Raw genomic sequence first — 24913 nt, forward strand, 5'->3', positions numbered from 1 at the left:
GTGATATTATTGTTTCTTCCCATAAGACAAATACAAGGAAAGTCTATGCTAGCAAATGGAAAAGATTCTCTTACTGGGCAGAATCTAGGAATTTAGATCCTTTTACAGCTCCTGTAAACAAGATTTTGGATTTCTTAGCAGAACTGTTTCATTCTGGTGCAGTGCAGCGGCTGCTACCATCAGAGTGCAACTAGCTGCCATTTCAAATTTTCATATTGGAGTTTCTAACTCCAGCATATAATGTCTCACAAACTCTGTAAGGCCTTCAAGAGAGGTACATCTCTACTTAGACCCCCAGTGAAAGAGCCCCTTCCACCTTGGGATCTCATTTGGTTCTGGCCTCCTTGATACTGCCACCCTTTGAACCAGCAGCATCATGTTCCTTGAAATTTCTCTCTTGGAAAACTCTTTTCTTGATTGCTATTACTTTTGCCAGACATGTTTCAGAACTTCATGCACTATGTGTTTGCCCTCCATACCTAGTTTTTAACAAAGACAGAGTTTCTCTGAAAACCAACCCCTCTTTTCTACCTAAAGTTTGTTCAAAACACAATTTGAATCAATCCATTGAACTTACTGTCTTTTTCTGTAATCATTCCAACAAGGCAGAATACAGATTACACCAATTGGATGTGCATAGACAACTGCATTTCTATCTCCATAGAACTAAAGAGATGAGAAAATCAGATCAGTTGTTCGTTTCATTTGCTAACAACAAACAAGTCCTTCCAGTTTCTAAAGTAACATTGTCAAAATGGTTATCAGACACCATAGCCCATACCTACCATTTGTGACAAAAAGATCTTCCAACAAAACCCAAAGGTCATTCAACCAGGTCAGTAGCTACTTCGGTAGTGTTTCGATCTAGATTGCCCATAGATTCAATTTGTGCAGCAGCTACTTGGGCAGATCCTCATACATTCATTTCTCATTACAAAGTAGATGTGGTCTCCCGGGGCAGGGCTTCCTTTGGTTCCACGGTTCTGAAGAGTCTGTTCCAATGAATCACCCAGGATTGAGGTGTTAGCGACGCTGTCCCTTCCAGCAAGAACGAAGGTGAAATTGGACAACTTAACATGACGTTATGTACCTACCATAACGTTCCATGTTAGTTGTCCTTCATCTCACCTTCCTTCTTGCGTCCCTCCCTCCTTCCCCCTTCCTCAAGGATTGAGAGTAGTTTCTCAATGATTTCACTGGCTAATTTGTTTTGTTATTAGTTGCTTCCCAACCAAACCATGACAATTAACTGTATATCCAAGTTTATTAATGGATTATCTTCTATAATTATGTCTAGTGTGAGCTATCTGAAATGAGATCTGGGTAGCTGACGCTGGCCATTCTGGGATAAGGGGTAGCCTCGAGCCAGTAAAGAGCTGTTGAGCTATAGTAAGTGGCCGAGTCAGAGCCGAGGATTGGCTCCAAACCCATCCAGTAAGAAGGAAGGCGAAAGGAAGGACAACTAACATGGAACATTATGGTAGGTACATAACTTCTTTTTATTCACATGCTCGATTGTACCTATAAGGAAAACCAAGTAAGTTGCAAGCACTTCTCAGTGGAGATATATCAGGAGTAAAAAGAGACTAGAGTCCGAGTTACTTGCTCGAAGTTAGGCTTTATTATTATTTTTCTCCAAGTGCATGATCCAGACAAAATGTAGACGCTCTCAAAGTGCTGGCCAGTGTGATTTACAGCATGTTGGGAGCTGCTTAAATCTTTACTAAAGGGGGCGTGTTTGCCTAATCTTACCAATCACTAACTGGGGGAGTGTGTGGGGACTCAGCCTTTATTCACTCTACTTCGGTCGGGGATGGATAAGGATAGGTGGACCTGTTTGATAACAGAATTTTGGCTATACAGTCTTGTTTAGTTCACATAATCATCAGTATTATCAATTCAGAATAGAGAAGAATATTCATTACATCTCCTAGATGTTAAAATGAAAGTTAATTTATTGAAATAAAATAGGTTAGCGCTTTCTACAGAAATAGATCTGTCTTCATCAGAACATCATACCATAAAATATATATCACAGTTGATCTAAACAACCCGCCCTAAATTGTAATTAATCAATTAAGTCAATTATTGAACAATGGTGCCTTGCGTATTTTTTTAAAAAGATATGCAATACAAACATCTTGCTATAATGTACTTTGTTTACAAAACCATACTAAACTAAAAACAATAAATGAAGATGTATGTCACTTGAACATATAATACCATGTAATTCTTCCTTTATACAAAATATATACAATGTATACCAATCATGGTACTGATAAAAATAGTTGTATACTAAAATATTTGTATAAAATGTATTTATATAAAAATATATGGAATATTGATCTCCCCCCCCCCAACACCGCCTTGCCCCCCTCTCTCTAGAGGGGGTTAAACATCCAAAATCGCAAACTTAAACATCTTACACTGTGGACTGTTAATGAGATGTCTGGATAGTGCATTATTGATGTCACACTTCCTCACACAATATATGAGTTATTCAGAGTGATACTAGGTGTATCCATAATATATTTACAGTAATTACATTGGCCACATCTTCTGGTACCTGTCCTCATGTCCTTGGTGTTCTTCTGGAATTTCGATTTTATTTCTATTATTCTTTATACCCCTTCCAAAAAAAGTCGTCCAATGTATTCCAATTCATGGTCTGTCCTTAATGATGCCCTCTTGGTGTTATATGTATGGGATGAAGATGTCGTCCAAATATAATCCAGCAGGACCATATTGGAGGGCAGGCAGCAGAGGGCTACCCCCTGCTTTCCTTGTCTTTCATACTCCCTCCATACATGTATAAAAGGTCCAAAATAATGTCCATAATAAATTCTGTAAGGAGTGAATATCATCCTGGCCTAGTCCCACACTTTGTGCATACTACTGATGAATCTGAGTATGTACATCTATTCATAAAATCAACCTGGGGGGACCATAGTTCCTTTTGAACAGGCCAGAAACTCCCAGGAATCTTTCATTATGTGTTCCACTGTATCATCAGAGATGATAGGAAAAAAAAGGATCATGCATGTCTGGACCTTAGGAATGAATGCCTGTTATGGTGGCAGAATGGGGAACTCAACAGAAATCTGTATAAATCTTTCTTGATTCTATTTATTCCTATTTATTCTTTTAAATAAATAAGAATCAATTCAATGTGGGCTATATATACTGATCATTGATAGAGAGTGTACTGTGTGTTGTTGTTTAAAGGTTAAAGATTTTACTTTTTTGTTGTTTTCCTGAGTAAAAAATAAAACCCCACCCTTGTGTCCAGTCATAATGCGAAATGTTGTTGTCACACAATGATTGCTTTAGTTCTCTGTCGATTAGTACTAAATGTTTTCTGGTTTTAAAAATATACCCAAGTTTAATTTTCTCATGAACAATTTAAACCCCCAGTGGAGGATCCTATTTTCCTCCGGCAATAGGCTGCTACTGCCATCTATCGTGCTGTTGGTCACACACTCAATTTCTGGGGTCCTGAATTTCTGGGGTCTGAATTAATAGATCCACTTCGGTTCCTCCAAGGTTCTTCCCCCTCCCCTCGGGTTCTGCAGTCTCCATTTGTCCCTCCCATTGTCTAAAAACAATCATCATCCTTGTCATAATAATTAGAATTTCTCATTGTGCAATATCCTCTGTAGTTTCTTATATTTCCTTGTTTATTAGGTTTATTGTGAAATGCAATGATTCAAAATCAGTACACTGCTTAATGAGAAAGGAAGAGGAAGAAATATAAAAACAATATGGGACAGGACAGGCACAAGATGGAGGAATGATGGAAACAGTGGGAGTTTCCAAGATAGACGTGCTTTTAGCCTGCGCCCTAAGGTGCAGTTGTACAAGTTGGATCATGGTCATCTAATTATATGGGATGATGATTGTTTTAGACAATTTTATGACATGTGGAGGGGACAAGAACCCGAGAGGGGAGAGGGAAGAACTCTTGGAGGGACAGGGGAGAACCGGAGACAATTGTTAGTGGATGCTTCCAATTCACCCAGAGGATGATGATTTCTAACTAACAGATAGATGGCAGTAGGGTAGCATTGGTCAAGGAAAAAAAGGATCCTCCCACCCTGTGGGGAGAGACAGGAAACTAAAGAAAAGAGTGCTTTACTCCACCAATGTAATACTCTCACATCATTCGAGAATGTAGTGAATTCTGAGTTATATTCCACACAATGTTATCCAATTGTGTGACAACAACATTCATCATTATTGATCATGACAAGGGTGGGGGTATTGTATTTTACGATCAGGAACAATATACAACAATACCACGGATTACCTTAAATTCACCATATGGTATAAATTATCTTGATGTCAAGATATATAGTAAGGACAATGAATTTCCCCCAATCCCATAGAAAAGACACTTTTAGCAAAATATGGTAAATATTCAAGTGAGGTAAAGAAGATTATTACTACAAACTGGAATATTATGACTAGTGACCAGACCATCAAAAGTAAGATCACTGATAAATATATTATGGATAGTTATTATGTAGGTAAGACATCATATATATTGTGTGAGGAAGTGTGACATCAATACTGCACTATCCAGACATCTCATTAACAGTCCACAGTGTTAGATGTTTCAACATAAGGCGCGGTGGGGAAAGGGGAGATCAGGTGGCAGATCAGGTTGGATGTAATGAAATGATTCCCACCAAGCCATTAGTTAGGGTTTAGCTGAATTTATTGTGCAACATACTGTTTTAGTTACTATACAATTCTTATAATTTTTGTATCTTAAACCCAACTGTGGGGTTATTTAATGTATTTTTCTCAATATTCCATATATTGGTTATTACATATATTTTTATATAAATACATTTTTATATAAATATTTTAGTATACAACTATTTTTATCAGTACCATGATTGGTATACATTGTATATATTTTGTATGGTGTTTACATTTCCATTTCGGAACACATTTCATTGTACACCAAAAAGGAAGAATTACATGGTATTATATGTTCAAGTGTTTTTAACAATTAGGAAATTTGTTTAGTTAGTTTATATAGTTTACCTATTTGCATACATACATCTTCATTTATTGTTTTTAGTTTAGTATGGTTTTGTAAACAAAGTACATTATACACCTTCAGTGTGTTTTGGCAGCAAGATGTTTGTATTGCATATCTTTTTAAAAAAATACGCAAGGCACCATTGTTCAATAATTGACTTAATTGATTAATTACAATTTAGGGCGGGTTGTTTAGATCAACTGTGATATATAAGTGTCATAATTTTATGGTATGATGTTCTGATGAAGACAGATCTATTTCTGTAGAAAGCGCTTAACCTATTTTATTTCAATAAATTAAGTGTTTCCAGCACAGTATCTCCTAGATGTTCATAGACAGTTACGTTTCTACTTGCATAGAAATTCTGAAATCAGAAAATCGGATCAACTCTTCATCTCTTATTCTGAAAGGTCTTCCAGTCACAAAAATTACTTTATCAAAATGGCTTACGCTTTGTATATCCTACATTTATAATTCGAAGAGTAGAACACTTCCAGATGAGCTTAAAGCTCATTACATAAGATCTGTAGTTACATCTGCAGCCTTTCAAGCGAGATTACCATTGTATAATGTTTGCACTGCAGCATCTTGGAAAAAACTGCATACCTTTATTACTTATTGCAAAGTGGATTTGGCCTCTAGAAGTAGAGCCTCTTTCGGTTCTATGGTTCTGAGGGACATTCTCCCATGAGCTACCCAAGAGTCAGGTTGCTAGGGATGCAGTCCCATCAGTGGGAATAAAGGCAAGATTGACAACATCACATAAAGAAGTTATGTACTTACCATAATGTTCCATGTGTGCTGTCCATCTCATCCTTTATTCTCACAACACCCCCCCCTGCCTATACTCCTGGGAGACCGAGTGGCATAATTGGGTACTGCAGATATATATAACCTCAGAATTTATACTCTGCTGTATATTTTAATGTGTAAAGTTATATTTGTATATGTACATAATATTTCTGCCTTATCTGTGTAAGAGTACTTGGGGCAAACAAGATCTGAGGAAGCTAGAGGGGTCATTATGAGTAAAGAGGGCTGCCCACAAGCTTTGCTGAAGACATCAAGCTTTTAGAATGGCCAAGACAGATCTGATGGATCAGCTCAGACCCAGCAGTGAAAATAAAGGACGAGACGGATAACACACACAGAATGTTATGGTAAGTACATAACTTCTTTTTTTTACCTGCATAGAACAAAAGAAATCATAAAAACAGACCAGTTGTTTCCTTTTCAGAATCAAAATTGGGAAACCAATTGCAAAAGTAACTTTAGCCAGGTGGCTAACTGATTGATTGTATTTAATTTATCTATAAAAAATTGGGTATTTGGGTATTACCTTACAGAAATCGGTACAAACTCATTCAACTAGGTCCATGGCAACTTATTCAGTCTTTCTATCTAGAGCTCTATGGACGACGTGCAGCAGCAATTTGGGCTACTCCACATACCATTATTATCCATTACAAATTAAATCGGGTCTCCAGGGGTAGAGTATCATTTGGTTCAACTGTGCTCAGCAATATCCTTCCTTAGAGTCCACTCAGGATTTTAGGTAGCTGGGGACTCTGTCCCATCAGTTGAGGATAGAATGAAAATGGACAACATCAGATAAAGAAGTTATGTACTTACCATAAAGTTCCATATGTGTTATCCATTTTCATTCTTCCTCAACTTCCCATCCACCAGCCCTATCCTTTCTGTTCACAAACTTCTGGACAATTGAGCCGTTAAAGAGACATCATTGTCCTTTACATTGAGCTCCACATATAGTTTTTTTCCTTTATGGAACACATGAGGTTTTACATCCCCTAGATTTATACATGTTGAACATTCATTTTCTGCTAAAATCAGCAAACAGGATCTGAGGTAGCTTAGGGTTGGTGCACTATGGGTAAGGGGGGAGCTTTTTGATTACCACAATTTTTAGTAACAGCCAAGTCCGATCCAAGGATCAGATCTGAACCCATCAGTTGAGGAAGAATGAAAATGGACAACACAGATGGAACATTATGGTAAGTACATAACTTCTTTTTTACCACTCCATATAGGGCCAGTTGGCCTAAATTCATGTCTGCATGCACAGGGATTACCTTATGTAAAATTATGGTTGTGCATGCTAAAATGCATGTTATGGCCTGTGTTCCCACTTACACTAATTGCTGTCTGTTCTTTTCTTATCTCTATTCCTCACCCAGATGTGAAAAAAAAACATCTTGCATTCTTTCAGTAAATATTCACTTTTAGCTCTTAAAAACCTAAACTGTCTACCTTAAAATAAATAAACTTAATTGCGTAATATATTCAATGCATTAAAGTACTAAGGATGTTGTATAGGCAACTGCTTGTGTAATTTATTCATTTCCCACAGTTGAAAACTTCATTAATTTTCCACTGAACTGCTTTCCAATGTACCTTTAAATGTTAATTACACAGAACCTTAAAGGCCTTATTCAACAGACAGTGTTTTGACCCCTCTTGATAAATTGCTTGCATCTGCAGACTTCTCATTTGCAACTAGAAAACAGTAATTAACTTTGCAGATGCATGAAATAATCTTGGTATATTTCTCTCAGAACACGCTGCTTAGCCCACCCATGATTAGTTGCCTTTACAAATACACGAAAGGACTAGAATTTTACATCTTTCATCATTTTCTTCTATTTTTCAAGCTTATTTGCTTAAAATTCTGTAACTTAAACCCAGGGATATTATTCTAGGTATCCACATATAAAAACAGTGGAAATTATTATCCTGGTTCTACATGAAAGGTGATTGATGTATTTCAGCATCCCCAAACCCAACAGCCTAAGATCACAACATTATATTAAATTTAACTTGCTTCTGTCTAGCTTTTCTTGCCATGTTAGAATGTAAAGTCCGGATATCTTGCAGTTAATAAAAAGTTCTTTCTTGCTTTACTGTTTTTAACATGTTTAGCATCTACTGATAAAACTCACCCACCACACATTTAAATATCCCTGACTTTACACTATGCAAAACAATTTTTAAAATTTAACTTGGAATTTACATTGTGAAATGTTTGTACAGATATTAGTAAGACCAAAAACTGTTTTACTTACAGTTACTTCTTCAGTCCATTCTGTGTCCTTTTACATATTAATGGCATAAAGTAGGGTACATGTTTTACAGTCCACCCAGAAGTTTAACACTGTCAACAAAATTACAGTCTTTCTTCAGACAATTCAAAAGTCACATTTCAATTCTGGTCCTATAATTAACAAGACTGACTCTTTGTAGTGTCCCATTTGCTCACTAATTTCACAGTGTTGCTAGTTTTTATCTTGATCCTCTCCATCTCTCAGTACCAGTCTTTTTTTCAAGTCCAATGTACTCCTGATTCTTCTAGTCAGCACTTGTGTGCTTTTCTGTCACTCAGTTGTTTTTCTTTTTAACAATGGTAAAAGTTTTGCTGGAAATTTTCAGTATGGGCTTTGTTATCTTCATATGCTTGAAAAGCAGTTTCCTTCTACTTGATGACTCACTCTTTGTTGGCCATTTTTTAATTTCCTTCTTAGCCATTTCTGCATCCATAAAAGTCTTTGACCCTCCAGGAAAACTATTCTTATAAATTTGCATTGTTTATGGAGTATAGGCAGATGTAATTTATTTATTTATTTATTTTTAGTCTTCGATTACTGGAAGAGTCCTACTGTGCAAACCCCCTTTTCAGAAGCGGGCCAGGGAGAAAAGTTCCACATTACATATTTTTTTCACAAGCAATTAACCTGAGGAAACAATAAAAATATACAACATAACGCCAAGCTATACACTGTTTAACAGCTGATGCTAAGTACACTGTAGAGTATTTGCATATCTAATGAACCTTCAGAGTTATCTTGCAGCTTATCTGTAAAGTCACATTTCAGTTTTAGTACACAGACAGCAGCTGAGACATATGCTTGTTTTATCCAACCTGTTATATTCATTTGAGACATTTAAACAAGTAAGAAAAAATGAGATTTACTTGATTTGGCTGCAAAGGAGTGTTGTTTTGTGTATGGATTTCATTGGGATTCTAAAATTATGTATGGAAAATTATTAGAATAAGAAGGGGCTTAACAGTTAGCAATGGGGTTGTTATAAGTGCTCGACCATTTTGTTGACAGCTATGTTTTATGGTAGTTTTACATACTAGGTGAGATGGGATACTTCTGATGTTTGTTGAGAGACCGTTCCACAGTTTGGCAGTGCATACAGAGTATAGGGATTCACCATTATGATTTTTAGATTTGTGAGTAAGCACTAAAATTTGGTTCGGTGAACACAGTTCTCTGAAGAGCAAGTTAATAACTGGTTAGTGGCAGAGCATTTGTCTGGCCTATAGAGGATGTTATGGGCAGTCTTAATGTGAGTGTAGGTCAGTTAAGGGACTGAAGTGCAAGACAGTGGTGTATTCAGTGATTGTGCTCACTTGCAAACTCTACAGTCTCATATGATTGCTCCAGTTTGGCTAACTAAGAGGACTGTAGATTAGTCAAAATTGATGCCAGAAACATGCATGGTGCAACAGAAAAAGCTTAATTTTGTGAAGAAGTCCTGGTTTATGTTTTTTGCTGTTTTAACATTTTATTGGATATACTGATAGAATCTTAATTTGTGGTCAGTTACATGCTAGTAATTTTGCGATGTTCTTCATCTCACATTGCTGCAGTCCTTACTTATGGGTAGTCCGCTGTCAGATCTGACATCAGAGCGTCAGGGTATATATCCTCAGTCTTTTATGGTCCGATGCAGAAGCAGCGTCTGAAATTTGGAGTTTCAGACCGATACCAAGAATATTTTTGTTTTCTTGCCTCAGTTACTTACAGGATGTCAGAAAAAGTGAATAATTGTATTTCTTGTGGGAAACAGATACCGCATAGGGATTACCATGTATTCCTTGTTTGGGACAGTTGGGTGTCGGTTTCGGAGGTTAGATTGCGCTAGGTTAGTCTTTGGCAAGAGGTGTAATTATAATATGCGGATGTTCCGACGCCTGCTTCTACTAAGAAGCGCAAAGACAAATCTTTAAAGCCTAGGCAGGAGGACCTTTAGAAGCTACAGCTGAACAGGTGGATCCGGCTGAAGTTTCTGTTGAGTCCCAGGGGGAAACTTTGATTTTACAAGATGTGGCCTCTCAGGAGGCAGGTCAGGCTGAAGGGGCCTCTCAGGTTACTATTCTCCCTTCTATGCCTAAGGTGGTTAGGCCTTCTGCTACTGTTTCTAAGGCTCCTTCTAAGAGCAGGTCTGTTTTGCCTTCCTCTGGTGTCAGTTCTGGTTCTTCAGGGTCTGTGCCTAAAAAGCACATGCTTAAAATGGCAGAGGATTTGATTACTTTAATTAGAGGTTCTATGCCCCCTCCTGATAAGAGGCCCAGGATGGAGCCAGAGTTGGAAAGTTTGGAGCAGGCCTCAGATGATTCAGAGTCTTCTGCTGAAGACATTCAAGATTTCCCTCCTTATTCTGATTCTGATGCAGAGGATTCCACTCCTTCTGCTTCTCCTCCAGAGGATTTTTCATTTTCAGAAACTCTGCATTCCATGAGGGAGCATTTTAAGTGGGAGGGACAGGATTACTCTGATTCACGGAAGAGGCTTAGGGAGTTCTTGTTTTTACCACAGCATAGACCCTTAGCTATACCTCCAGTTTTGGATGTTGTTTCAGATGTTTTCTTGGAAGCTTCCTTTAATCCAGATTCTGTGCCTCCTGCCCCAGTTAAACCGGACAGGTATTACAGGGTGCCTGAGGCTCATAAATATCTGTATAAGAGTCCTAGGGCAGACCCAGAAACTATTAGTCAGGGGCCTAAGGGTGTTAGAGCCTCTGTTGTTAAGAATCCGGTTCCTCTGGATAAGGAAGCTAGAGCTTTGGATAGATGGGGTAAGAAGGTGTATACCTCTTCTACTTTAGCAATGAGAGCTTTGAACTGCCAGTTTCATATGTTGAAGTATCAGAATTTCCTCCTTTCTCAGCTAAGATCTAAAGTGGATGCTTTGGCAGAGGGCATAGAGTGTAAAGAATTGCAGGATTTAGTGCATGTTTCTGAACAGGTGGGTAAGCACTCTTTGCAATGTGGTTTTGATGCTTTACAGGCTTCTTCTAGGGTGGCTGCCACTGGTTCAGTTATTCGTAGGATCAGAATTTGTCTGAGCATGTTAAGTCTAGAATTCTGGATGCCCTTTACAGTCTGAAGTTTTGTTTGGTCCTCCTGTGGAGTCTGTCTTAAAGAAAATGGAAGACAAGGCTAAGTCTATGCAGACTGTTAAAGATTTTGTACAACCTCCAAAGTTTAGTAGAAATTGGCCTACTAAGGCTTCTGATTCTCAGTCTAGGGGTAGATCTAGGCGTGGTAGGGGCAGAGCTCAGAGTACCTTCAGGCCGAGACAATGGAGTTCGCCTGCTCAATCTGCTGGTGAGGGCAGGGGCCAGTCCTTTCGTAAACAGGCCCAATGACCTGCATTTTCAGCTGCCAGATTCTTCTTGCCTGGCAGCTCCTTTGGGAGGAAAGTTGGCCCTTTTCAAGCAAAATTGGCATTTAGTCACCCAGGACAAATGGGTATTGGACATTATAAACCGAGGTTACAAGTTCTATTTCCACACCATGCCTCCTTTCAAAGGCATGCCAGACGTCCCTCCTCGGCAAAGGATAGAGGCTCACAGACAAATTTCTTTACTTCTTCAAATAGGAGCTATACAGCCAGTTCCTCTGACAGAAGTGGGCCTAGGATTTTATTCTCGCCTGTTTCTAGTTCCAAAGAAAGGGAACACGTGGAGACCAATTTTGGATTTATCTATCCTCAACACTTACCTGGACATTCCAAAGTTCAAGATGCTGACTTTACAACAACTTTTACCTCTGTTGGGAAAAGATCACTGGATGGTTACTCTGGATCTCAAAGAGGCTTACCTTCATGTTCCCATCAGGCCCAGTTGCAGGAGGTACCTGAAATTTACATTATCAGTTCTCTGCATTGCCCTAGAGTGTTCACAAAGGTTCTGGCTCCAGTGATAGCATTTTCAGACTAAGAGGAATACAGATTTATCCTTATTTGGACGACTGCCTGATTATTGCACAAGAAACATCATCTACAGTATGTGATGGCAGTGTTAAGATGCCTAGGGTATTCTGTGAACGAAACAAAGTCCAGTCTAGTACCCTCTCAGGACATGTGCTTTCTGGGTGTGAGACTGAATACAGCTTCCCAGATGGCCTTTTGACCCCGGACAAACAAAGAAGCCTTTCTCTTTATTTCCAGCAAATGTCTGGTCCAGGCTGACTGCAAGGACAGTCCTTCAAGCCTTGGGGTTCATGGCATCTTGTATTCTGGTGCTTCCCAATGCCAAATTGCATATGAGGAAGCTTCAATGGTATCTCAAAATGTGTGGACACAGCACTGCCAAGATCTAGACACTGTCATTCAGATAATACCTTGCATTCAGAAGGAGTTTTTGTGGTGGGCTCAGGAATGTCACCTAAACAAGGGACTCAGTCAGATTCTAACGACAGATGCCTCAGACAAGGCTTGGGGAGCACACCTCAATGGAAAATGGGTGCAAAACACGTGGCCTGTCAAACTCCAACATTTGCATATCAACTTGAAGGAAATGTTAGCAGTCCAGTTTGCATTGATGGCTTTCAAAGATTTACTTCACCCAGGGCAGGTGTTGATTCAGACAGACAACACTACTGTCATGTGGTACATCAGCAAGCAGGGGGGAACCCATTCTTACCCTCTTTGCAGGCAAGAGATGATTCTGTGGGAAACTGCTCTCAATCTACACCTCAATCTTCAGGCAAGGTTTCTACCAGGAGCACAGAACTCCTTAGCAGATGTATTGAGCAGACAAATAGTGGATCCTCGTGGAAATTGGATCCTCATGTATTTCAACAGTTGACAGTGTTATGGGGAACTCCAGACATAGATCTGTTCGCTTCTCCACTAAATTACCAGTTGCCAAAGTTTTGCACAAAATGTTTCATCACACAGCTTGGAAGGTGGCTATCATTCAGTTGGAACAATCTGCATGTATATGCCTTTCCACCTCTGCCTCTTCTTCCCAAGGTACTTTTGAAGGCCAGACAAGACAAGCCAACCCTGATTTTGATAGCACGGATTGGCCTCGACAACACTGGTACCCACTACTGAGGAGTTTGCCTCCATGGCCTCTGCCTTTGATTCCGCACCTTTTGTCACAAGAGGACACTCACTTCCTCAATGTCAAGATTCAGTCTCTGCATCTAACAGCCTGGCATATTCTGTTTTAGACTCTGGAGGGTCTCAGCTTCCACAACAAGTTTTGAATGTTATTTTGGAGGCCAGGAGGCCTAGTACCAGGAAAGTTGATAAATGGAGGAGATTTTTATTTGGAGCAAAGGAAAGGACCTTGATGTCTCCAAACCTGATTTAAGTGTTGTCTTTCTCCTCAATAAAGGTTCATGCTGCAGCCATTTCTGCTCACTATGATTGTGACCCTCCTTTATTCTCTCATCCTTGGTTTAAGCAATTTCTTAGAGGGGCAAAGAATATAAGACCCCCATGAGCTCCTACTCCTGCTTGGGATCTCAATTTTGTGTTGGAAAAACTTACTCTACAACCTTTTGAGCCTGCAGCTACTGCCGAGTTAAAGTATTTGTCATGGAAAACTGCTTTTTGTTGGCCATTACCTCTGCAAGAAGGGTTTCTGAATTACAGGCCCTCATGGCAGTGGAGCCTTTCCTGATTTTTCATAAGGATAGGGTATCTTTAATCCTTCCTTTATGCCTAAAGTGGTTTCTAGTGTGGCCTTAAATCAAACTATTCATTTGCCTACTTTTATGCAAACCCCTAAATAAAGGGAGAAAATTTTGCATACTTTGGATATTCACAGGCAGTTGCGTTATTATTTGAGCAGAACCAAGGAGTTCAGACAGTCTCAGCAATTGTTTGTTTCTTTTGCTTTGGGTTCACAGGGTAAACCTGTTTCAAAACAAACTATTTCTAAATGGATTGGGTTTTGTATTTCTTTCTGTTACTCCCATCATGGTAAGGAGATTCTCAGGCCTCATTCCACTAGGGCTACTGCTACTTCCTAAGGGGTAGCTACAAAAGACATTTTGGAGGCAGCTACTTGGAGTTCAGTGCATACCTTTTCTAAACATTACCACCTTCCTCTTTATTCTAAGTCTAGGGCTGGATTTGCCACTGCAATTTTACAGGGCATTTTAGCAGCCCCTAATGCTTTATGATTTTTACCATCCTCCCTTTCCGGGATTCTACCCATAAGTAAGGACTGCAGCAATGTGAGATGAAGAGTACCTACCATAAATGTAGATGTTCAAGTCCTTCCCCACTGTAGTTTGACTTGGTGCTATGCTTTAGGTGATGGTTGTTGTTGGGCATGTTTGAAAACTGATGTCAGATCAGTAAGGACTGCAGCAATGTGGATCTTCGAACATCTACATTTATGGTAGGTACAAAACTGTACTTTTTGTACTATATCATTTCTAGTATTAAGTCTCAGTAGTTTGATTACTGGGTTGGAGGTGAAAATACAATTAACTTAGTTTTCTTTGGATTTAGGAGTGGTTTAGATTTCTGAAGCCATGTTTCAGGATTTATGAATGAACATTGTAAGTCATTTTAGAGATGTTCCACTGAAGAGGCTGCATATATTAGTGTTGAACTGTCTGCATATTGGATTATATTTGCTGAGAGAGAGGCTGTATGCATTTTATTTATAAATATATTGAAGAGTAACTGCCCTAATAGTAACGCTTTACCGGGGAATTAATTATTGTTGCATAAGGAATACTATCAAAAGCCTTGCTAGATCTAAGTATGCAACCCCCACATACCTTGTGGCACACCTAAAGTTTCCTGAGACTCTGCTTATCGGCCCAGTGTACACTCTTTATTTAGTGGCTATGCTACCTTTTAAACCAACTGACTGTATTGTTTGTGAGGTCCATTTCTAGAACCGAGATAATATATGATGTGAAAATGTAATAAATGCTTTGGATAGGTCTAGAAACAGAGATGCAGCTTGATTCTATCTTTCATGTGCATGTTGCCTGGTATAAATCCATGCATTGTTGTGGAAAGTAATTTATTCTCTGTTAGGTAATTGATCAGCTGTAAGTAAATACATTTTCAAGTATTTTAGATAAACGGGACGAGAAAACTATAAGTCTGTAGTTTGCCAGTTCAAGATATTTACCACCTTTATCTAATAGAACAGAATGGGATTGTTTACAGAGTTGTGGGACTATAGCTTCTTGAAGAGAACAGTTTATAGGTGTAGATACTGGGCATACAGTGGCATCAGAAGCTATTCTAAGATATTCTTCAGGAAGGTTGTCTGCTGCAGTGAGGTGAGTTAAAATTTTTGATTTTTTTTTTTTTTTTTGGTCATGCTGGTAAGAGTTCTTAGGAGTGAGAAGATAGTAGTGATACCATCCATGTCACTTACTGCTGTTGTGGGCATACTGAGTTTATTGAGGGAGGTGGCCACATTTAGTAGAATGAATTAAATCTGCATGCTTCATTATAGCCATTTTGTCTATGAAAGGGAAGGTTGTGATTTTTTAGCAAGGCTGAAAAAGTTTATTGATTGTTAATCAAAACGTTTTTGGATCTTTGCTGTCGTTTTCCTGGAGAGTAGTGCACTAGTTTTGCTTAGCCTTTAGAAGGGTATTTTTCAGTTGCCCAGCAAATGGTCATTTTGGGTGATATGTGTTATAATGAAAAAGGTATGACAGGTACTTAAAGGTCTTATTGTGCTGTATTTGTACTGCATAAGAATCAGGCATACAAGAATGGGGTGTAAAGAAAATGTCATCACTTTGTATGGCTTGTATAGCCACCAAGTACCTCTAAAGAGAGAGTCACAAGACGGTTCTATCCTATTGTTTTTACAGAACAAACCTAATAATCTTATCTGAACAAGCCTCCTATTATATAACGTTGCTTGTTTAGGGCTATTTAACAAAAATTATTTACCTTTCGGTATCCTTTGATATTTATTTTGTTTGCTTTTTAGAGCCTTATTGGAGATGTAGACAATGCAGTGAAAACATTTCTCAATTACTATACAGTCTGGAAGCAGTTTGGAGGTCTGCCCGAATTTTACAGCATTCCGCACAGCTATACAGTTGATAAGCGAGAAGGATATCCTCTGCGGCCAGGTATGAATGACAAGTTTTATATGTAGAGTAGCTAACACAGATTCTGATTAAGTCTTTTTATTGAGGGGACATAAAGCGCTCAATGTTTAAAATAAATTATTTAGTATATTTTGTGGTGTCATCTTATGTTATTAGGGGGAAGAGCTGTTGCAGTTTGAATAACTAAGATGTAAGCTCACAAAACTCTGGACATTACACCATGGAAACCCGACATTGAGCAAAACAGTTTCCTTTAAAAGATCTCTGGGATTACCAAGATGTTTTAGTTTTTCTCCTGCCAAATATTTTTATTGTGTGCCACCCTTTTCTGATGTTACCTCTTTTGTAGTACAGTATTGTACTTTCCATCAGGTTTGCTACTGCCATTCCTCCCAGGGTAGTTTTAATCAGTTTTGCTAGATGTACTGCTTTGTTTTACTGCTCTGTCTTTCAAGTTTTGATTGCTTAAGGATTAGTGATCAGTTACTGTTTGTAGAAATTAATGAACTAGATTGGAGCACTGAAGCGTCATCTCTACCATTAGCAACTTAGCAATTGTTGGACAGCAAATGTTCACAGCTATTAAATGTGTGCAGAAAGGTTAGATTAACAGGCTAAAAATGGATTTCACCACCATGGTGAAATAGGAAACTAACTAAGTTAGAGGAAAAAGAAGGAGCTACAAACTAAACAATTTGAATCAAACTCCTTAAAGAAAAAAAAATGATCTGAAGTAGTTTACTTCATTTGATCTTCAACCTGTAGGAATACAGATCCTTATCGGATCCGAGCCAGCAAAGATTACTAGCATGAGCTCCAGACTCCTCCCCTTACCCATAACACACCTCCCTTGCCTTCCATCCTCAGATCTCGTTTGCCGCGATTTGTGAAACATCTTGTCTCTAGATCTCCAGCTAGCAGGGTGTTTTTTGACTGTAAGTTTTCAAAAAGTTTTTTGTTAATTTAACCGTTTCAGATTAGTATAGGTACCCTTTCTCCCTTCCCATCGCTTTGGTGTCATGTGTAGGTTTGTAGTAGTACTTAGTGTAGTTTCTGTGGTGCGCCCCCCCCTTTTAGTAAGTCTAATGTGGTTAGTGGGTTTGTGTTACATTTTAGGAAAAAAGTTTTTGTTTGTTTCTTTTTCTTCTTTAGGCATGGCTGAAAAGCTTATTTTTAAGCGATCCACAGAGTGCGGCCATAAGCTCTTCCCAGCAGATGGCCATGCTCTGTGTGTATTGTGTTTAGGTGTGGCCCAACCAAATGTTTATTGCTCCATTTGTGTGGGGTTCAACCCCCGAGCCTTGAAGGATAGAAAGGCCAAGTTGGCCCTCAAGGGTCTTCTTCCTGCCACTGATCCTCCCTCCTCGTCCTCTGCTTCAGTCATTGCAGCTGCCGTGACTGCCTCTCATGCTTCTCTGCCTCTGGTCTCCCCTCCCTGCCAGGCTGGGACTCAAACTCCTGCTTCTAAGCCTGTGGTAACGGAGCAGAGGAGGGGTAGAGAGCGGGGGAGAGTCAAGGATGAAGGGGAAGAGATCTCTGGACCTCTCGTCACCAAGCAAGTCTACTCAGATCCATGACTCCCCTTGGCTCCGGTCTCCGAGGTTCTCCCTGGAGCCGCAGGAGGCACGCCAGTCTCCTGGGCCACAGCTCCCTGACTGGCCAGGTCAGAGTCTGTGACCTCGTCTCGGTCGACCTGTTCTCTCTCTGACATGGATCTGGATAAGATGATGAGGCACTTTATCCGTACACAGATCCAGATGGGGGTCTTGCCAGCCCCCCCTCCCTCAGGAGGGGGCAGCTCGCTTCCCTTTTTTCAGCCTGTTACTCCTTCCCCGATCCGACCTGCGGCTTCGGAGTTCTCAGATCTGAGGATGGCCTTGGTCGGGGTGTCGGCGCTGACGGTCCTAGTGTCCTCGATGCTGGCAGCTGCCTGGAGCATCTCTGATCCGACCAGTTAGGATCCGAGCCACTCTCGGAGCCTGAGCCTGGGGGTTGGATCCAAGGGAGTGGAACCTTTACCACTGGCTCCGACGTTGTCGGTCCAGGTTCCCTCTCTCAGAGCTCTGGCCACTTCAGGTCTGGCTCCGATTCTCACATCGGACCCAGGGGAGACCGGCCTCCTTATTGACTTCACAGGAGGTCCTCTCTCCTTAGGCATTCAATGTGGTAGAACGGGTCCACTCCATCGGATCGAGACCCCCTTGGCTTTGTCTGTGGTCCCTGTCATCTTCCTAGAGGGACAGCCCATGCCCAAAGGGCCCCAGACGGTTCCCCCAGAGGAACAGATGGCTTGCGAGCACTCCCTGGAGAGCCCCACGGGAGATGTGCCTCACAGCATACATGTAAGAGGAGGCACTTGGACTCCCCTGAGTCCCTAACTGAGGACACAGACTTAGATGAGGGGGAGGGCTCCCCAAGGTCACCTCCCGACGATGTCTCCTTTGGAGACATCATGGAGATCTTGCGCCAGCCGGGAGGTTGGTCTGCCCCCAAGCCCTCCTCTTATGAGTCTGTTTCTGGAGGCCTTCGGCACAGGCCCATCTACGTCTTGGTTCCCCCCCCACCGCGGATCCTTTAGTGGATTTGATCACCTCAGGCGTGGAAGGAATCTGATACTGTGGAGCTGATCCCCAACCTCCCCGATAAGGTTTTGAGTCCCCCTATAGACAGGCCTTCCTGGAACAAGGGCTCCCCAGTGGACGCCATGGTGGTAGCAGCAGCCACAAACAGGGAACTATCTCAGGTAAGTTCCTCGGTCCACCCTCCTGACAGAGAGTCTCGGATGATGGACTGGCTAGGGAAGCGGGTGTATGCTTTAGCTACCTTTTCAATAAGGGTGCTGAACTACGTGGCCCACGTCACAAGACTCCAACCCGACCTGGTGGAGGAGCTGAAGGAGTCTCCACCCAAGTCCATGTCGCAGGAAGACAAGGCTTCGTTCTCCATGAAAATGGCCACTTTGAGAGCAGTATCAAATATGTCCATGTGACTCCTCTCCCATGCAATGGAAGGAGCGGCTAGGGCGGCTGGGTCCAGCGTGTCCATGAGGTGTAATGCCCGGCTTAGGTTGTGCCAATTTACAAAACCCTTTAAGGTGTCCTTTGCCAATGCCCCTTATGACGGCTCGACTCTGTTCAGTAAGACCATCAAGGAGACGCTAGTCCAGAATGAGAAGGACGGGAAGACACTCAGGATCCACTTCTCTAACCTCAAAGGTCCTTTTCCCAGAACCAGAGAGGGCAAAAGAAGACGTGGTTCCGGAAGTCTCAGTATTCCCTGGACACTCGGGGCTCTTCTTCCCCCAGAGGCAGAGGGGGACAGAATGGACGCTGGCCCAGAGGCCGAGGGGGTCCATGTAACTTAGGATCTCGAGAACCTTTCTTGGACACACCCAGGCAGCAACCCTGAGGGGTTGCCCGACTGCTCTACTCTGGAGGCAGTCGGGGGACGATTGTCCTTGCACCCAGCAGCATGGGAGTCCATAACAATGAACTGCTGGGTGCTGCAAATCATATCCAGTGGATATTCTATCCCCTTCATGGTTTCTTCAGCACCTCCCAAACATTCCACCCACGCAAAGGGAGGCAGCAGCACAGGAAATTTCCAAGCTGCTAGGAAAACGACCACCAGATCAGTCCGGATCGGACTTCTACTCCAGGTTCTTTTTGGTGCCAAAGAAAACAGGGGACTTAAGGCCCATTCTGGACCTCTCTACCCTGAACCTGTCAGTTACCAAAGAAAAGTTCAGGATGGTCACACTGCAGTCTATAATGCCGTACCTGCAAGAGAGTGACTGGATGTGCTTGCTGGATCTGTATCAAAACTTCGAAGAAGTAAAATGCCGAACGTTAAAACATTGAACCCACAACATCAAATGATGAAAATAGCGAAGCCCTGGAACATCAAAATCTTACCTAGGGCAAGATTTTGGTGGGCCATTCCGTGGTTTCGCTATTTCCTCCACTGTGATGTGAGAGTTATGGACCTTAGGGTTAGGGTGTGGGTTAAGGTAAGTGGATAGTTAGTAATGTATGTATGGTGTAGTGTAGGGTTGGGTTTTGTTAACTGAATGTATGTGTATTAATTGCTTGCTTTGTGTATAGTTTCGTAGGGTATGTGTGCAATAGTTACGGACCTTAGGGTTGGGGCGCAGGTTAATGTAAGTGGATAGTTAGTAATGTATGTGTGGTTTAGTGTGGGATTGTGTTTTGTTAACTGTATGTGTATGGTTTATTTAGTTTGGTGTGCTTGTGTTGTGTGTGTGTTTCTCGGAATAGCAAATTTCTTCCCTGGGAAAAAATTCGCTATTCTGAGCATTCAATGTTTTCAATATTCGAAATTCCAAGTTCGAATATATGGTGTTCAACATTTTGGAATTTCGAATGTATGATATAGACCTGTGCTCGTTAGATCTCCAGGATGCTTACTATCACATAAAAATGCACAGAAGCTCCGGGAGGTTCCTCCACATCCGGCTAGGGGCCAGTCATTACCAATTTTGAGCCTTACCCTTTGGCCTTATGACAGCCCCCCAGGATGTTTACTAAAGTGATGGCGGTGGTAACGGCTCACGTGAGGCTTCAGGGGATTCAGGTCTATCGTACCTGGACGAATGGCTCCTTACTGCTCCCACCAGTCGTCTACTTTGCCAAACCAGGGACTACTAAATGACACTTACCCTGAGTTTGGCTATCACAATCGACCCAACCAAGTCTCTACTAGAGCCTGTACAGGTGATAGACTACATTGGTGCTAGGATAGACGCACTCCAGGGCAAAGTGTTCCTGACCTCTGAGAGAGTTCAAAACCTCAGGATGCATGTCTCCCTAATTTACCATTCTCATCTCCCGACAGCAGAATCTGTATTGAGGGCCCTAGGCTCAATGGCGGCAACCATAACTCTCCTTCCATGTGCTCAACTACATATACGGATTTATCAGTGGACTCTAGCAGTTCAGTGGTCCCTGTTGGATTTACCCCTATCCACCTAAGTCCAGTGTGTCGGTCATTTCTCATTTGGTGGATGAGCTCTCTGGACATTCTGGAGGGGCAACCCTTTGTTCCAGCCCTGGCCCAAACCACAGTGACCATGGATGCCTCCTAACTCGGGTGGGGGGGGGCATTGTTCAGGCAGGACAGTCCAAGGCCTGTGGTCCCCCATAGAGACCAGCTTGCATATCATTGTCCTAGAGATGAGGGCGGTGCTTCTGGCATTGCAGACCCTTCATGCCTTTCTTCCTCGGGGGACGATTGCTATTCAATCAGACAATGTTGGTAGTGTGGTACATCAACAAACCGGGAGGGACCAGATCTTATCCCCTTTGTCGCAAAGCCATGAGAGTGTGGGAATGGGCGAGCTCCACCGGTCGCTTTCTTATTGCAACGCACATTCCGGAGTGGTCCAACATCCTAGCGGACAGGCTTAGTCGGACCATTCTGATGCCTTACGAGTGGCCTCTGAATACATCAGTAGCGGAACAGATCTTCAGCAATTGGGGTCTACCTTGCTGCGATCTCTTTGCATCTCCTTCCAATGTGAAGTGCAGCAGGTTTTTCGGTCTGAATCCCCCGCCGGGGGAGTCCCCCAGAGACACTCTAGTTCATGATTGGCCTCCCGGTCTTCTGTATGCTTACCCACCAGTTCCTCTCATCCCGAGGTTTCTAAAGAAAGCTTGTCGACTGGGGAGCAAGGTGATCTCATTGCCCCATTCTGGTCTCGCCAGGTATGGTTTCCCTTCCTTTGGTCTCACCTTCTGGCTCCACCTTGGATCCTAGATCCCATTCGGGATCTGATTTCACATCCATCGAGGGGGCCTCATCGAGTCTAGACAGCCTGAAGCTCACTGCTTGGCTGCTCCAGTTCCTATGATAGCTAGGACTCCCAGACTTTCCTCCTCTGTTAAGGCCATTTTGGTGGCTGCTCATAAGTCGTCAACCAGAAAGGTTTATCGCAGCAAGTGGAAACATTTTTCTTTCTGGGCCTCTCAGAGGAGTTTAGATCGTTTCACGGCGCCTATCTCCGTTATTCTTGATTTCCTAGCTAATATTTTCCAGCATGGAGCTAGTTCTTCTACTGTCAAAGTTCAGTTGACTGCTATTTCTCATTTTAATGTGGGCAAGAATTCTGCATCCTTAGCATCTTCTAGACTGTGTAAAGCCTTTATCAAAGGCACCTTTTTGCTACGCCCCCCGGTCAAAGATCCTGTTCCCCCGTGGAACCTTACTGTGGTTCTCCAAGCTCTGGTCACTCCGCCTTTTGAGCCTGCTGCAACTGCAAATCTAAAATTTATATCGTGGAAAACGGCCTTTCTGGTCGCTATTACCTCTGCCAGAAGGGTTTCGGATTTACAGGCCTTGTCCATAAAATTTCCATACATGATTTTTCATAAAAATAAAGTTTCCCTTCGTACCAATCCATCTTTTCTTCCTAAAGTGGCATCACCAGTCAATATCAATCGGACTATAATTTTGCCTGTGTTTTTTCCCAATTTTATCAACAGGATGGAATACAAACTACACATGTTGGATGTTCACAGACAGTTGCAATTCTATTTATACAGGACAAAAAATTTTCGTAAATCCGATCAATTGTTTGTCTCATTTTATAGACCTTTTTTGGGCAAACCTATTTCCAAGGTCACTATAGCTAGATGGATTTCTTCATGCATCCTGCAGGTCTATAAGGATAAAGGTATGTCTCCTCCAGGTCAGGTTAAAGCTTATTCCACTAGGTCCATGGCTACATCTGCAGCTTTCTGGTCTAGGGTGTCCTTGGATGACATTTACTCAGCGGCTACTTGGTCCTCATCTCATACGTTTATCTCCCATTACAAATTGGATTTGACATCTAGAAGGAGGGCATCCTTTGGCTCCACGGTGCTCAGGCATATCCATCCATGAGGGCCACCCATGCGTTTAGTAGGTAGCTGGGGACTCTATCCCACAGGTTGAAGATCAAATGAAGGAAACTACTTCAGATAAAGAAATTATGTACTCACCATAACATTCTGTATGGGTAGTTGTACTTCATTTGTCTTCAACCGTCCCTCCCTCCTTCCCCCGGACCTTTGGCGCATGTTCAGCCTACGGGCTGTAATATAGGTCACAAGTATATTATCAGGTCGGGTTATAAGTGTGAGTTAAGCAAACTCGATCTGGGGATGGAAGGCAAGGGAGGTGTATTATGGATAAAGGGAGGAGTCTGGAGCTCGGAGATGATGCTAGTAATATTTGTTGGCTCTGATCCGATATGGATCCGTATTCCCACAGGTTGAAGACAAATGAAGTACAACTACTCAGATGGAACATTATGGTGATTACTTCTTTTTGTAGATTATTGAAAAATCAAATTAAGACATCCAAAACTTCTTATGAAGAGTCACTGACTCAGAATGCTGATCTTGAGTCTCAAAAAGGCTATCAATAGACTTGGTCTTAGTCTTAATCAGGGTACATTTCTTTATGACTGTCCTAAAATAGCTGACGTTTTAAATGGCTACTTCATCACTTTAGTTTTATCAAAGACTGTAGTTGTTGGTGAAATCCTATTTCTGGATAAATATAATACTTCATGTCCATTAATCACAGAAGATATGATAATCGTCTTTAAAAATGGTTAAAAACAAAAGTGGTCCTGGCCCTGACTCTTTACCATGATTCATTCATAATCTTTTTGGCCAACTGATACCTCGTTTAGCCTCATTATTTAATATGTTATTAGTCGCCAGTACTCTTCCTGATTCATGGAGGCTGGCACATATTGTACTGATAGGTAAGAGTGGATCTTTTGATGATGCTCTTGGTTATCCTGTAATAAGTGTGACATCCCTTATGGGTAAGTGCTTTGAGAGGTGTTTATTATCACTTCTAAACATCCATGAGAAAGTACTAGCACTTGCTGGTCTTAAACAACGTGGTTTAATCAGGAAAACATCAACTTTTTCCAGATTGGGTGGATTTTGTGAAACTGTTAGTTAAGCCTTCAATACTGATGTTAGTGTGGGGGATTGCATACTTAGATCTATCTGGTAAAGCACAGGATAAATCATTATATTATCAAATGGGTTTAATGTTGCTTATGTCAATATGTTAAAGTTCAAGGTCCCCTCTTCAGATTGGTCAAAGATCGCTACTGGTGTCCCACAGGGGTCCATTTTAGTCCCTGTACTATTTAAGTTTGTGTGTTAATTTTTGCCTATTAACACATTTTGGCTGTCTAAATATGTTAATGACATTAAAATTACAGCATTTTCCACATCATTATCAGCTTATTCAGCTTTCTATTCACATGTGTCCTAACTATTTGAATGGTTAAATAACACTGGTCTTAAATCAATCCATCTAAGAGTGGTAATACGTATTTTGGTCATTTCAGACCTGAGCAACCTTTTATTTTTTGGGAAATCATGTTATACGGGAAATGACTGAGACCTTGATGTATATATAAGTTCTAACTTAATATTTAAAAAAATGCATATCCTGTTGAGACAAAGGCCATGTTATGTTGTGAGCCTCCTGAGAATTTTTTCGAACTGGTGTGTTGCAGTCTTATTGAAATTATTTACAAGCTGTATTATATCTATAATTGAATAGAATTCAGTATGTTGTACATGATCAAAAGGTGACCTCTCCATACGAGAAAATGTTCAAATAAAATTAACTAAAATAATTATGGAGTGCAGGACAATCGCATATCAGAAACATTTAGCTAAACTTAC

At 41.2% G+C, this 24913-nt stretch overlaps 1 protein-coding gene across 1 annotated transcript in view; it reads left to right on the top strand.

Moving 5' to 3' along the window:
- Positions 1-24913, top strand: part of LOC122817035 (ER degradation-enhancing alpha-mannosidase-like protein 2) — a 516571-nt gene that overhangs the window by 374129 nt on the left and 117529 nt on the right. Inside the window, exon 9 of the mRNA XM_044090167.1 lies at positions 16073-16217. Coding sequence (XP_043946102.1) covers positions 16073-16217 — 145 coding nt within the window. The remainder of the gene's footprint in view (positions 1-16072; positions 16218-24913) is intronic.

This window comes from Protopterus annectens, chromosome 12.part0, assembly GCF_019279795.1.
Source record: "Protopterus annectens isolate FY-2018-M chromosome 12.part0, PAN1.0, whole genome shotgun sequence".
NCBI lineage: Eukaryota > Metazoa > Chordata > Ceratodontiformes > Protopteridae > Protopterus > Protopterus annectens.